At 38.6% G+C, this 15700-nt stretch overlaps 1 protein-coding gene across 4 annotated transcripts in view; it reads right to left on the bottom strand.

Moving 5' to 3' along the window:
* The window catches only part of Arhgap29 (Rho GTPase activating protein 29), a 64518-nt gene that overhangs the window by 39253 nt on the left and 9565 nt on the right, over positions 1 to 15700 (bottom strand). The window contains exons 1-2 of one of the 4 annotated variants that reach the window (XM_021195837.2): positions 10355 to 10506; positions 4165 to 4401 (exon numbers count right to left, since the gene is read on the bottom strand). The exons of 1 other annotated variant lie outside the window; for it this stretch is intronic. In XM_021195837.2, coding sequence (XP_021051496.1) covers positions 4165 to 4369 — 205 coding nt within the window. In that variant the 5' untranslated portion in view covers positions 4370 to 4401; positions 10355 to 10506. Of the gene's footprint in view, positions 1 to 4164; positions 4402 to 10354; positions 10507 to 15700 lie in introns of those variants that run through there. 2 more of the 4 variants (XM_021195836.2, XM_029537330.1) reach the window with 2 other exon arrangements.

Genomic DNA, 15700 nt, shown 5'->3' with positions numbered 1-15700 from the left:
AAATACAAAACAATTTTAAACATAGCCACCATACGATGCTTGCCTTTGATTTATACTACAAAGGTATTGCAGATGGAAATAATAAAGAAATTTAACTAGTTTTCTACAACAGCAAAACAGTATCCCACCCAGTGTTTGGGTGTTTCCCCGTCAATGTTGCACCCTGCACTTTACTTGTATTGTTTCACCCGTTCATTTTCTGCTACATTCATCTTATCAAGTAAAAACAGATTAGCCCGCTCTACTTTTTGTTTCTCAGCCATTAACACAATACCACAGTGTTTACACTGCAAACACTTCATGGAAACGCTTGAGTGAATACATGAAAAAAAAATCATGGTGTTTTCCTTTATTAAAAAAAAAAAGAAAAGAAAAAAATGACCAATTAAAAAAAAATGGTTTTGTTAATTCAGCTTGACCAAAACGACAAAGGAAAAAGCGTCAGAACTTATAAGCAGCAAAGCTCTTCTTTTGCTGTGTTGACTTCTGAATTTACAGGACAATGTGATCCTTGAGGTACAGCAGCTTTTTTTATTTTATTTTATTATTATTTTTTAAACTAACTAGCTACCTGGTAACTCTAAAACTAGTAACAGCTGACTTAAAGCACTAATGAGAGTTTCATATGTAAGAACTCATTTAATAAACAAAATCCACTGACGGATGTACTAGCACCTCCTTGGTTCAGGATTACAGACAACCAGCAAGAAGTGGAATGAGGGCTGCTGCGGGTGTGCTAGCTCTTATCACATAATAACCTTGAATTAGCCATCCTCCTGCCTCAGCCCCCCAAATCCTGAGATTACAGACACAAGTCTAGGTTCTGAATCTCTATGATAAACTGTCATGGTGTTAAAGAAGTTATAGAATAATGACAGTCTACAATATGTGATTTATGTAATAAACTTGTATCTTTCATCTCTGTCTATTAAAAAAAAAAAAGCAAAAAAGGTAAGGGTAGAAGAGAGGAGAGAAAGTGAAAGCGGGTACGGCTCCTGTCATCCCAATGCTAACGCCCCGAGAGGAGACACTAGTTCAAGCTTCATCTGGGCCTCACAGGAAGACTCTCAGACAGCACAGCACAACCCAACAAAACAAAACCGAAAACAACTACAAGAACAAAGTAATGGTAAGCTCCGATTAAAATCCATTTAGAATCGTGTTATATAAATAAAAGTTACAAGAATAATCACAACTCACAATCTGTTTTTCCAAATATATTTTATATTATCATTTTATACTTTCAAACATGTAGTAGCAGAAAATCTAGGAATATTGTGCTGTGTGTGTTCCTTCTATGTAACTAAAAGGTTTTAAATTCTCAGATTCCAGAGGTATGTTACAAAAGCATACTTTAAAATTCCTTCACGAAACACTGGAGATGGCTTGGCAGTTAAGAACACTCGGGCTTGGTTCCCAGCACCGCCATCAAAACTGTTGCTCCAGATCTAGGGGCAATCCTACACCCTTCTCTGGCCTGTGAGCACTTGATACATGCAGTATACACACCAGCAAAACAACTTACACAAACAAAATTAGTCTTTTATTTTAAAAAAGACTTCATAAACTAGGAGAACATTTGTGAATCTGTTATTTGGAAAGCAGAATAGTATTCCTGGTGGGGGGCAACCATAAACCTGAATTAGGCCTTACATTACATATACTCTAATCCACAATTAAACATAGAAATTAAAGTGAGTGTCTTTAGCCCCTTAATGTAAGATGCATAATTTATTCCTATAATTATTAGTAATGCACCTTAATGATACTAGATAGGAATCTCAAACTTAAAATTTCACACCTGCTACTTGTGTAAGAGTACAGGGGAACCTCACCTTGGTGATGAGCACTGGAAGAAGACACCAAACTATCACTTGCCTGAGGCAGAGTAAGGATTCAGGCCTCAAATCTCTCTCTTTAAGGAGTTCATTTATTTGTAAATTGAGTCAGCTAGAACATCTGCATCAGTGTGTGTGTGTGTGTGTGTGTGTGTGTGTGTGTGTCTGGAGGGGGAGGAAAGAGAACACATGAATGAAACTGTATTTCCTGTTAGAAATACAGAGGTCTTTGATAATCACTAGTTCTTCAACTACTAAAATTGGTTTCATAGTTCTAGGAAACTTCAATGCAGAATTTGTCATAAAACTCACACACACACACACACAAAATCAGTCTTGGGGAAAGAGGGGATAGATACTCTGTAAAAATGCATCACAAAACTTGAAGATAAATACACTGAACTATGTTCAGCTTCAATCTCTCTCTCTCCATTGCCGCTTTCTTTGCCACAGGGATTCACATTCCTATGTTCCTTTCTGTGGGTGCACACATGCACATGTATGCTGTGTGTGCAGGCATCAAGTTGAACTTGGGTATCTTTTTTGAGCTCTTTCCACTTCGAGAGTATCTTACTGAACATAGCTTACCAGTTGCTGTTAGTCCAGCCTGCCAGCTTGTCCCTAATTCCTGTCTTTACTGGAAGGAATTACTGGTGGCCTCTGAGTCTGCTTGGCTTCTATGCTATATAGATTCTGAGCAGCCAACTCTCATACTTGTAAGGCAAGAACTTTATCCACTATTTTTGTTTGTTTTGTTTTTTAGGTATTATTATTATTATTATTATTATTATCATTATTATTGTGACAGGTTTCTCTGTGTAGCCCTGGCTGTCCTGCAACTCACTCTGTAGACCAGGTTGGCCTGGAATGCAGAGATCTGCTTACCTAGGCCTGAGTACATGAACCTTTTGTTTCAAAGAGTAGTCTCCTAATCTATGTTATAACCTCTCTTTTCTCACTGAGGACCAGTGAGAATCTTCTTCTTAGTCTCTGGATTATCTACTTACGTATTGAAATTCATACATTTTTTTTAAGATAACAGGGATACAACTTGTTTTAAAATATCATTTTAAATCTGTAAAACAAAGGATAACTATATAAATTGTGGATTTGAAAGAATATAAATTTCTCCCCCAAAATAACAATAGAAATTCTAATACAATTCTTATTTATATTAACTAAAACTTAAATGGAAACATTAAATTATGCTCTACTATAAACTGAGGTAAATACTTTTTTACCTAAAATATTATTTTAATAGCCTTTTAAAAAAGCAACCAGTATAATGGACTATACGTCAAAAAGAACAAAAACAACAACTTAAAAGTAAAAAAAAAGCAAGGCTTTCTTATGAGGCCATACATCTTTGACTAAATGGCACGTTTGTTGTTTTGTTGAGATGTGTTATGAGTATAATAATGTGTTTGGGGTATCTTTCTAGCTAACTGCCATTCAATCATCCATAGCTAGACTTTGAGATGGAGCTATTAAAATAAACAGGACTGTGAGTAACTTCTTTAACATTTATACAATCTCAAAAGAACAATATATGATGAAAACTTTACTAAAATTTTGAACCTTCCTTTTCAGTTCAATTATTTTGGGAATTTCAACTTGAAAATTACAGTTAGGTTTGAGAAAAATTAGTATAAGCATAAGATATGGTTTTGGAAAATAAACATCTTAGTTATATGCTCAAACATATTTATTAGAATCTGATAAATGTCTATGAAGGCCCAAGAGGCCTCATATAAACACCAGAGATCTCCACTCCTTATGTCTAGAGATGACACTGTGAGCCGGTGTTTATTACTGAAGAGGAGGAGGTCCCTGAAGCACTACCTGTCACTGACAGCAAATGTGGATAGCAGAGTAGCACTAACAGCTGAAAGACAGGTTCTCCAGTCAAGTCAGAGATGTACATTTTGGATTAAATTTTGACAAGAATATGAAAAGCAAATAGACTAAAGGGCCAGCAAGGCAAATTACAAAGTCTGCTTCTCACAGATCAGAACCAGGAGTGTTTAGATTTCAGTGTTCTCAAGTAAGCCAATGTAAAATATACTCAACTCTGCTCAAAATCCAAAACTAGTTTTTCTTTTGTGCTCTTGTTCTCTCACACCTAACAAGGCTTTTATTATGTATTGTACTGTTATCTGGTTACAAACACATTTACATTGTAAGCATTTAACATTTTGGGGAAAAGTCATAAACTAAGTAGTGAAGAATGGCCTGCTCTTGTCACAGGACACACATCGATCCATCATTAGGCAGGCGCTTAAGTTTTACAAACTACTAGTAAGAATACTGAGAAAAGTTGACAAACCTGAAAGAATAGCTTCTTTCAAATATAGTAACATATGGGAGAACTTCCTGACATCATTCACCAGCTCCTTGATGTACTCCGGATCAAAACTGGAGCTGGAACTTACGGACTTGAGCCCCATTTCAGAAGGTGTAATAGCAGCAGAGGGTTGGCCTGATGCCCAAACACGCTTTTTCTTTGCCTTTTTCTGTTTGTGAGCAATCATCCTCTCATTTAACAGTCAGAAAAACTGAAATCCTTAAGGGGATGAGAAACAAAAGAGAGGGAAAAATAGCATGTCAGCCAAGAAATATCATACTAGGTTTCACAAACAGCCCCCAGCCCACCTCAGCGTTCTAGTTCTAGATAAGGAAACACTGAGCTCAATGACAGCAGCTGCCACCGAGTGTCTGACAACTCCATGATAAGCAAACCCGGGGATGTGCAAGCTCCTACCATTCTTCTCATTTCACAATGCAAAGAGCCTGAGCTTTCCAGGCTGAAATGCCTCTAGATTCCCAACTGATAGCTCAAGTTCAAACATAGATAAACCTTAGTGCTAACATTTGTGCTCATAGCTACTTTAACTCTTATGATAGAGAATTTTTCCTTTTTTATTGTAAAGACAGTTCCAAAACATCACTTAGTAGACAGTCGTATTTTCCCTTTGCAGAATTGTCTTCAAAACTAAAGGTGAAAACCATTGAGAGAAAATCTTCTCCTACCACTTACTGTGTGACCTCACAAGCTGTTAATTCATCTCTTCACCGAGATATGCTCATTCAAGGAAAACATACTGACAACACCTACACCAGAGATTACCGACAGAGTCAGATGTGGCAATGACACAGAAGTGTTTGTTTAGCACATTAGTTCAATTAGTGTAATTTTCTGAGAATGCATATACATGCATATATATATATCTAGCTTATCCAAACTTGTCAAGAATGTTTCTTTGTTGAAAGAAGTTCTAAGAATGTCTAGTAATCTCACATACCTCGACTGGACAAATAAGTAATTTGATTAAAAGAGTAATTTCAGAATGATATAGTAAAAGGGCAATACTTGGCATAAGAAAAACTTGTATTTTAATCTCAGCTCTAATATTTTCCAAATGTGCAATCGATTCAACTAATTTACAGTCTCATATAAAGATTAAAGAGATCACAAAGTAAAAAGGGTCTTCTTTTAAGACAGCTAATTCCAATGTACTAGAACTCAAATTTTTGTCTTTTTATCTTTATTTAACTATTCTAAAATTGAAAGTCCTTATTTTGGTTGTGTCTCTTGAAATCAGAAAAGAAACAACAGAGGAGGGCCAGGCATTGGTGACATAGGCCTTTAATCCTATCACACCCCAGACAGAGGAAGAAAGATCTCAAGAGTTCAAGGCCAGCCTGGACCACATATCAAGTTCCAGGAGAGCTTGGACTTTGTAGAAAGACCTTGTTTCATTAAAAAACAAGCAAGCAAGTAAGCAAACAATAGCAGGACAGTGGTGGCGCATGCCTTTAATCTGGGCACTCTGGGGCAGAGGCAGGTGATCTCTAAGTTCGAGGTCAGCTTGGTTTACAGAGTGAGATCCAAAATAGCCAGAGTTCCACAGAGAAACCCTGACTGGAAAAAACAAAAGAAGGGGTTGAGGGTGGTGGAGAATTAGCTCAAACATCATTAAAACCTTTCCCAAATATGCTATGAGTATTTGGATACTTTTATAATGATAGAACAACCAAGGACCTCCATGAAATCAATAATAGGAAGCTTCGGGGCTGGAGAGATGGCTCAGTGGTTAAGAGCACCGACTGTTCTTCCAAAGGTCTTGAGTTCAAATCCCAGCAACCACATGGTGGCTCACAACCATCTCAAGATCTGATGCCCTCTTCTGGAGTGTCTGAAGACAGCAACAGTATACTTACACATAATAAATAAATAATTTTAAAAAAGGAAGCTTCTTGTAATAATATCCTTGTTATATGTAAGAGACATTGTTTATTCACACCACACATGGCAAAATAGATTTTTGTTCCCAATAACAATTCTCTAATATATCTATTCTTACTTTTACTGCTGCCATACTAATGAACAACCATTATTTTTGTTAAGATACTATATTAATTTCTTAAGGATATAGCGACTTCCATTTATGTGTCATGAACCACTAATGTGTATCTCCTAGTACTCCTTCTTTGCTCAGTACTTTTCAAAAGGACTGAGGTAAATGTGAATGTCGAAGTTCAAAATGATAGTGGTGTTCCTACTCCTGCCTCTACAGAGAGACATGACTCACTTCCCCACACATACCTTTTTCATCTTCAGACCTTTCTTTTTTCCTTCTTTCTTTTTTTTCCTGCAGCCCACAGTAGTATGTCATTTTTGTGTACAGTGCATGTACAAATGCATTTGGGTTTCATAAAATACATAATCTAAGGATCTGTGATATATATTTCATTATTCTATCTCATTTGTTTTATTTATATTTAGTATTTACTTTCGATTATGTGTGTATCTATGTGTATGTGTATGTATACACATGTGAATGCAGATGCCCGAGGAGGCCAGAGAAGCTGGCTTGGATCCCCATGGAGCAGGAGTTATAGGCAGTTGTAAGTTGTCTGGCCTGAGTACTAGAAACCAAACTTAGTTCTACAAGAGCAGTGTGTGTTCTTAGTCCTAAGCTATCTCTCTAGCCCTTAGTTCATCTTTTAAAATGTTAGTTGCAACTCACTAAATTGGCTTTACATATGGTTCTACACCTTGAAAAGATTGCTTAGTTGATGGTCCTGGCCACTACATGAGGTTTCATGTGCTTGGAACACTCCCTCCTCCTTGATTTACTTACTCTGTCAGCTCAAAAATTACCTTCTTAAAGAAATCTTTCTGGCAGGACAGTGAGTGACGTACACCTTTAATCCTAGCACTCAGGAGGCAAAGGCAGGCAGATCTCTGAGTTCTAGTCCAGCTGTGTCTACAGAGCAAATTCTAAGACAGCCAAGGCTATGCAGAGAAACCTTGTCTCAGAGAGAGAGAGAGAGAGAGAGAGAGAGAGAGAGAGAGAGAGAGAGAGAGAGAACTCCCTGTAACACTGGCAGCAGAATCTTCAACAGTCCTCTTAAAGTATCTAAAATTTTTACTCTGTATTTACTTTTGTTTTTTTGTTTTTTCAAGACAGGGCTTCTCTGTATAACCCTGGCTGTCCTAGAACTCAACTTTGGCCTCAAACTCCTCAAACTCTGAGATCCGCCTGCCTCTGTCTCTGAGTGCTGGGATTAAAGGAATGTGCCATCAGCAGGGCCTGGAAGTTATTTCTATTATTACTTATGATTATGTAAACATGATGTCTCATTACCATTTAATAGTTTCAAAGATTCATTTACTCAGTGTCATTTTGTCGATTTCAAATTATTTAAGAATATACTTTTTATACTTAAACTAGTTTACAACCTCAAATTATTCCTTGTAATTTCCAAAATGAACAGGACAGTTTTTGGTCATTAATATTAAAGTACCCCTGGTGGCGCACGCCTTTAATCCCAGCACTCGGGAGGCAGAGGCAGGCGGATTTCTGAGTTTGAGGCCAGCCTGGTCTACAGAGTGAGTTCCAGGACAGCCAGGGCTATACAAGAGAAACCCTGTCTCGGAAAAAAAAAACCAAAAAAAAAAAAAAAAAAAAAAAATCAACTAACAAAAGTAAATAAAATACTCAAGTACTTTGGGCAGATCTTTTATATATCATGGAGAAGGCTACTAATTAGCCTATCAAACTCTATCACCTTTGCAGCATACATAATAAAGTCTTTCTGTTGTTTATGGCACCTTTAAATTTAGTAAACTAGACACTTGGTCAGAGTCACTGATAGAGATGATTTCAAAAATTAAAAGATTAACAAGTTTAAAATCAACTCATGAGTAAAAAGAACTGAATAATTTATATCAAATTAGCAATTCAAAGTTGTAAACCCTGCTTCAAAAATACTTCTAATTTTTAGATAAGACTTAGAAAACCTGTTAACATACCAATGAACACAGAGGGGAAAGGCATGAAATATGCATTATGATAAATGTATTAGTTTTTAGAACATCTTTACAATTTTTCTCACATTTAAAACTTTTAAAGGAGCAACACTACAATTGAAAGATGTTTAAAATTAAAATCACATTTTCTAATTGAACTATGACAATGAGAAAGTCTGGACAACATGCACTTTGCAAGGTCCTGTATTTGACTTTCCCATGCGCCAAAATAAGTATTCTCTGCTTAGTGGTAATATAAAGTATAGTTAATAACAGATTGAAACTGGTAATTTAATTAAATTAGATAGTGATGCATGGAAAGTACTGAGCACAGTGCCTGGCATGAAGACTCAGTCATTGTGAGCTATTATTACTAAGGCACTTGATTGTGGGAAATTGTTTTTAAGCAGATTTAAATAATAAACAAGCTGTGGCTTCATAAGTCTGCAGATTGTAAACAAGAAATATAGGGCTGGAACCAGTTCCAGAAGCTTAACTGATTTCATGGAAACCTAGAATATGCTTCCAAGTGAAGTTTGAACTGTGCAAACAGACTATTGAGAGAAATATTTGGGAAACTAATTCTCATCTCTTCCAACTCCAAGCCATACATATTAAAAACTGTATTATCTATTTCTTAAAGAATTTTATAGAAAGTAGAAAATTAATATACAAAAACAACTCTAAGCTCTAAATTATATGTGTTTTACAAATGTGGACTCAGAGCTCAGTGGAAAAGTGCTCGCTGCCCAGCAAGAGGCCCTCGGTCCAACCAACCAGCAGGAGGAAAAAACAAAAAAAGTTCATATAGATTTCCTAAACTCTCAAATGGTGACTCTTCTAAGACTTCAGCAGTTTGTGTCAATCAAATGTCCCCTCATACAGTCCATAATGTATATGACAGAAGCAGAGAGCTAATTGAGATGTAAAACTGCCCAAAATATCTGTACTTTAGTTCTTACTTACATTTCAAAATTGCATTTCAGAAATCTGTTATTTCAGCATAATTGCTGAGTTTGTGAAAATCTATTAAAAGACACTGAAAAAAAAACCTCACACAGGAATCAAGTGTAAAGGTCTTTAACTACACTTTTAAAAAACACTACAAAACCAGAACGGGAACATGTCAGGAACAGCTTTATCCTTAACAATTTCTAAAGTAAGATATACAACACACATTTCATTCCTGTGCAGTCTGAACCCAGCATGTTAACTAAAAAAGAAAGAAAAAGGAAAAGGAAAAAGAGAGGGAGAAAAAGCTGCCCTGCCCCCCACGCCTCCAGAATGTCTAGCATTCCTGGCAAGGAGGGCTCGCCTCTGATCGGCCAAAACCACCCAATGCCAAAGTGCACGTTCCCTATGCCTGACTTCATGCATACAGAGGAAAGAAGAGAAACGAAAAGGGCCAGCCAACATTGATAGTGTCAGACAAAAGACTCAGCTAACAAGAGATAGTCACAGAGGCCTTAACAGGTAACAATCCTGTCTCCAAAAAGATGTGTGGTGTGTTATCTCTCAAAGGTGAAAAACCGATAAGGAGAGACTGTCATCAGCCACTAGAATTCTACCTTCAAAATTCTCAATCTTGAGCACATGCATCCATAAATGTTTTAAAATTAAAACCATCAAACCTCCAAACATATTCAAAACAAAATGAGAACACACCATGACACTGAGAGGTGCTCAAACAAAAATATTCTCTAAACACAAAACATAGAAGACAACAACATGCACGATGGAACTCCTAAATTACTTTGGGACTGAGCACCCCTCTGGAGCGAGAATTGCTGGCCGGAGCACACTGTGCTCCAGAGCAGAAAGCACGGATTCTGGGGCAAGGACGCTTAGGTTTAAGCTTTGATACTGTCAATTACTACTTTGGGCAGATTTTTAACCTCAGCTTCCCTGTGTGAGAAATGAGTTCAAGGGTCATGGAGCTGTCCTGAGAATTAAAGGAGTTACAAAGTGTGAAGTTTCAGTAGGTAAATACGGTAAGTAAATACGAGCTAACTGGCAGCTTTACTTAGAATACCGTCCGCTCACCCCTGCAGGTCGGTAACTCACAGTCCAGTTCCTAAGTTTAGCGAGGACTAAGAGCACCGAGAACTAGCCGCATATTCGGACCCAGACTCGATAGCAACTCAGGGGAACCCCAACTCAGCAGCCTCGGTGGGAACGAGCACCACCGCCCCTGACTCACCGTGGGGCTCCATCCTGTATCCCCCATGCCGACTTCAGATGAACACCCACAGCCTGGCGGCGGCGGCTCGTGCCGCCTAGGGCTCAAACTTGCTGCCTCCATCCTCCATGCCGGGCCGAGCCAGCAATGCTGTGAGGCAGCTGGGGCAGAGGTGCTCCGCCCTGACCCCACCTCTGCCCCGCCCCAGCCCACCCCCTGGGGCTCAGCCCATTGGCTCAAACTCTCAGGGGCGGGGACAGAGCGCAGAGAAGGTAGAGGAGCTGAGGGTGTGGTAGTCTGTCAGCAGCTTCTGGTCTGACAGGGTCTCCTCACAGAAGACATTGCTTAGGAAAAGTCACCTTAGAACTGGATCTGGTAATAGGCGTTCTTGGATGGTGTATTTCCTGGACCACTTTCACCTTCTGTCACCAAACCCCGAGATGATACGAACAGAAGATGAAGGCTTCACTCAGGTAACATGCAACAAGGCCTACCTAGCCCAAATGCTTTTCAAAAGAATTAACTACATCGAAACCAGACAACCATTCAGCCCCTTATAAAGGGCAGAATTTTCCACCAAGGCCCGTGTTTGGTCAACTGCCTTTTCAAACTCACCTCAGGATATATGAAGGAATGGTTTAAAAAGCAGCAGGTCCCTCGAAATACAAGGGCTCTTGAATTTAACACAGAAAGCTGAGCTAGAGAAAAATATGGGGAGGGTGCCTGTGGGAACAGTATAGAGACAGAAAAATGACCACCTGTGGGAGGAAAAGGATCCACGGTTGTGTGAGGGAAGGTGGAAAGAAAATGTGCGTGTAGACTTACGGCAGCAAACCCCAAGAGAGAAACAAAGAAGAAGGGACTTTGAGAGTAGGACCCAAGGAGACCAGAAAATAAGACGGAAATACTGAAGAGCCAACAAGTGAGGCATTGAATCAGGAGAAAATTCTGAAAAACAGACACTTAAATCTTCCAATTATTACAAGAAAAACAGCCCCCTAGTGTAACTAAAAAGGATAAATATGGAATTGCTTGGTTACTTTAGCTCTACAGTGGATTTTTAAGATTCACACAAATATACCCCTTCTACCCTCAAACACAAAATACCAAATTTGTACTCCAAATATTCAGGAACCTCAAAACCAGACTACTGTTTAATTGCATTGGGGAAAAAAAAGCAGCAAAGGCTTTCAGCATGGAAACTGATGTTTGAACTTTTAAAGCAAGCTACTAAGAGGAAAGGCACCCTCAAGAATAAAGGAGGTACGACTACAGTTAAAAGCACACATTTGGGGGAAATGGTAAGAAGTGGCTGCCCCAAGTGGTTCTTAGCTGCTCACACCCCCCATTAAGCTATTTAAAAATACATCAATTCTCTTTTTACGTATCTGCCATTCCATTTAATAAAGAAAACTGTGAATTGAAGTTGGTGGCACATTTCTGCAATCCTACAATTTAGGAGATAGAGGCAGATGGATCAAGATCCCAAAGCCAGTCTCATCTACCCAATGAGTTCCTGGCCAGCCTAGGTTACACAAGTCTATCTCACTGAGCTCCCAGCCACCGCCGATCACCCCCATCCAATTAACATAAAAGAAGATTGTGTTCTGGTTAAAATGGATCTGATTATGTCACTGAACAAATCAGATGAACAAGTAACTGATCGAGAGAAAGGGGCATGAGGAGCTGGGAGAGAGACAAAGAGAAGAGTAAGGAGAAAGACAACTATGGAGAGGAGGGTGAGAGAAGGACAGAGACAGATAATGAGAACTGAGAAGGGATCAAAGATAAAAAGCTACAGTATGAAGACTACTGACTGCTAAGGGAAAAGTGGAGGGACACCTCGATGTAAAAAGTTCTGGGGGAAGTGAAGCCAATTGGCCTCTGAGCAAAGATAAGTTGACAACAGAGGCTCCTTGGTCACTTAGCTCCAAATTTTTTTTCAGACTTAGTTGTTTAAAATGTACTCATAAAGCTTCAAATATAACTATATCAAAACTGAAAGCAATAATATTGAAGACATGTAAAAAATATCCCCTTAAACACACTACAAGACAATAATGCACCATGAACAGCCCATGAAACCACTGGTTACTCAAAGCTGAAGGACACACTCAGGAGAAGAAAGGATTCTGAGGGTCAAGAAGGGATATTGAGAGAACAAAGTATTTGGCTCCATCTGCTCCACGTGGTTCTTAACATTTTCTCCAGCAGATCCAACTCTAACCATCCCACCCATATCCAAACAGCCAACTATTGTCCATAGAACTTGCCACAGAATAGATCCATGAATATGAGATGCTTAGTCTAGTAGGGCTGTTTATGGGAAACTTTGGTCTTACAATCTTAACCTTCAATTGTCTAAAAACATATTCGCTACCATTCTTCATACAAAGGATGATATTTGCAAATATTCACAAAAATAAGTTCATTTTTAAATTAAAAAGACTCATATCTCCTGACCTATATTTTAAAGTAAGTTTATATGGTACAAATAAACTTAACTATGAAAAGCACAATACTGAAATAATCTTTTGCCCTTAAAATTATTGGTTTATAGTAAATGACAAAGCCCTCCCCTCAAAAGTGAACATCATCTTAGATCTACTGTAGAGATGCAACATCTCAAATGGTTCAACAAGCTGCAGAGGAACATTTCGGGAAGCAACCTATTAATTGAAAAGAAATTACCAGCCGAAGGTGGGGGGGGGGGGTAGGGGTTGTTGGCAGCAGCACACATCTTTAATCCCAGCATATGAGAGGCAGGAGGCAGAGGCAGAGGCAGAAGCAGGCCTCTGAGTTCTAAGCCAGTGTGGTCTACAGAGTGAGCTACAGGACAGCCAGGACTATACAGAGAAACCATGCCTTGAAAAACAAAACAAAACAATGTCTTTCTACTATTTTCTGTTGTGATTGTTTCTATCCTCTCCCCCACCCTCTCTCTTTTGTTTTTTGAGACAGGGTTTCTCTGTGTAGCCCTGGCTGTCCTGGAATTTACTCTGTAGACCAAGCTGGCCTCAAACTCAGAAATCCACCTGCCTCTGCTTCCCAAGTGCTGGGATTAAAGGCGTGCACCACCACTGCCTAGATTCATTTCTCCTTTAAAATGGTAATTTGCACTTATTTTTTGTTACCTGTACATCATTCATCCCATGAACCATCAATTTACAAACTTCTAAATTTTTTTAATACATTCTCCTCAAAATGTCTATGGTACCAGACTGGATAATTATATTCTTATGTGTAGTGGTGCTAGCTTTTTTAAGCAGATGTTTTCATATCCCTGAAGCAGGCTGTGTGGTTTAGGCAGCCTGTATTTTTCACAGCAGAACATGGTCCTAAAAGCATTTGACATCTGTCTAATTTTCGGTTGTCACAGTTGAGGAAGGGGTTCCACTGACACCTAGTGGGTAAAGGCCATGGACATGCTAAACGCCTTCATGCAGAAGACAGCCCACTCTTTTTTGTTTGTTTGTTTTTCGAGACAGGGTCTCTCTGTATAGCCCTGGCTGTCCTGGAACTCACTTTGTAGACCAGGCTGGCCCCAAACTCAGAAATCTACCTGCCTCTGCCTCCTGAGTGCTGGGATTAAAGGCGTGCGCCACCACGCCCAGCTGACAGCCCACTCTTAAGAATTAGCCAGCCTCGAAAGGTCAAGACACCTTACTCTGGATTCAACTACTTTATACTTATATTTCATAAGCTGTAAAACAAAATTCGTCAAAGTACATCTCAGTATGCCCTCAGCAAAACCTGTATTGCGATAACACATTTTTTTTTTTAAAAACAAAAAAGTTGCATGAGGGGCTGGAGAGATGACTCAGCAGTTAAGAGCACTGACTGCTATTCTAGAAGTCCTGAGTTCAAGTCCCAGCAACCACATGGTGGCTCACAACCATCTGTAATGGGATCTGATGCCTTCTTCTGGTATGTCTGAAGACAGTTATTCATATAAATAAAATAAATAAATCTTTTTAAAAGTTGCATGAGAACAAGTATTTTTTAATAACGTCTAGATTTAAATCTTAAAAGAGGGTAGTGGTGCATGAAGGTACACCATGGAGAGACCAGCCTGGTTTGCCAAGTGAGGCACTATTTCAATAGAAAAGAAATCCTTAAAAGATAAAGTGGAGGAAAAAATAACAACAGATTTGTCCATTCATTGTAGTAAAAAAACTAGAGAAGTATGTGTGGCGGGGTGAGGGGAGTTAGATAGATAGTTTTCAAACGTTAGATTACACAAAGCAAGGGGTAGTATTATTTGAAACACGGAATCTCAAGCCAATGAAATAAACTACAGTATCTGAACTTTCAATGAAATGAAACTCTACTATCTCCTAAATTGTTTTTATTTTTATTTAATTATTATTATTATTATTATTTTTTTTTTTTTTTTTTTAAGACACGGCTTCTTTATGTAGCTTTAGTTTTCCTGGAACTTGATTGGTAGAACAGGTTGGCTTCAAACCCAGAGAAATCTGCCTGCTTCTGCACTAGGGTTAAAGGCGTGTGCCAGCCCCACCCACCCATCTCCTAATAACTCTACAGTATCCCAGCTTTTGCCTAATGGCACTTTCGAGATCATAGTAAAAGAAGAGAGAAGCTAGGCAAGATATAGAACTCTTGCTCAAGCCAGGCAGTGGTAACACATGCCTTTAATCCTAGCACTTAGGAGGCAGAAATAGGCGGGTTTCTGAGTTCCAGGCCAGCCTGGTCTACAGAGTGAGTTCCAGGACAGCAAGGCTATACAAGGAAACCATGTCTCGAAAAACAAAAACAAAAACAAACAAACAAACTCTTGCTGAACTGAGGAGAGAAAGAGATGCTAGTTCCACGGTGCACAGACCTTTGTAGGATAGCCCAGATGAAGAAAATATGGAAAGGTTACTCTTGAGCCTGCATAGGGAATCTCTTCATTGTCTCTGAAGATGCATACTCAGGGCAAAACTCCAGAAAGGGTTCAAAGAATTGTAGAAGAGATGGAGATCTGGGTTTTCTCAATGCCTGGAGAAGAGAATGACAAACTGAACACTCAAGGGGAGATCCTGGAAGGCCATGCCTTGTAGCTCATCTGACTCAGCCCTAATTGAAATGCCACAACAAACACATTAAAAAAAAACTATTGCTTAAAACTTATTATGTTGTAGCATTTACAATAAATGAAGAAATAACATAAATGGTAATGATGTAAAGAAGGGAAATGAAATTTTACAATGAGTCATTATGTGTGAGGTAAAGTTTACTTGAAGGTATAAGTAAACAATGTGTATTAAAATCTCTGGAAGTGTAACTAATAAGCTAATAGCTATCAAAAACAGAAGTTTCAAAATTAATCCAAAATAAAGATAAGAAAAAGAAACCATTAAC

The sequence above is a fragment of the Mus pahari genome, chromosome 4, assembly GCF_900095145.1.
Source record: "Mus pahari chromosome 4, PAHARI_EIJ_v1.1, whole genome shotgun sequence".
Taxonomy (NCBI): domain Eukaryota; kingdom Metazoa; phylum Chordata; class Mammalia; order Rodentia; family Muridae; genus Mus; species Mus pahari.
This window is presented reverse-complemented; position numbering and strand designations above follow the sequence as displayed.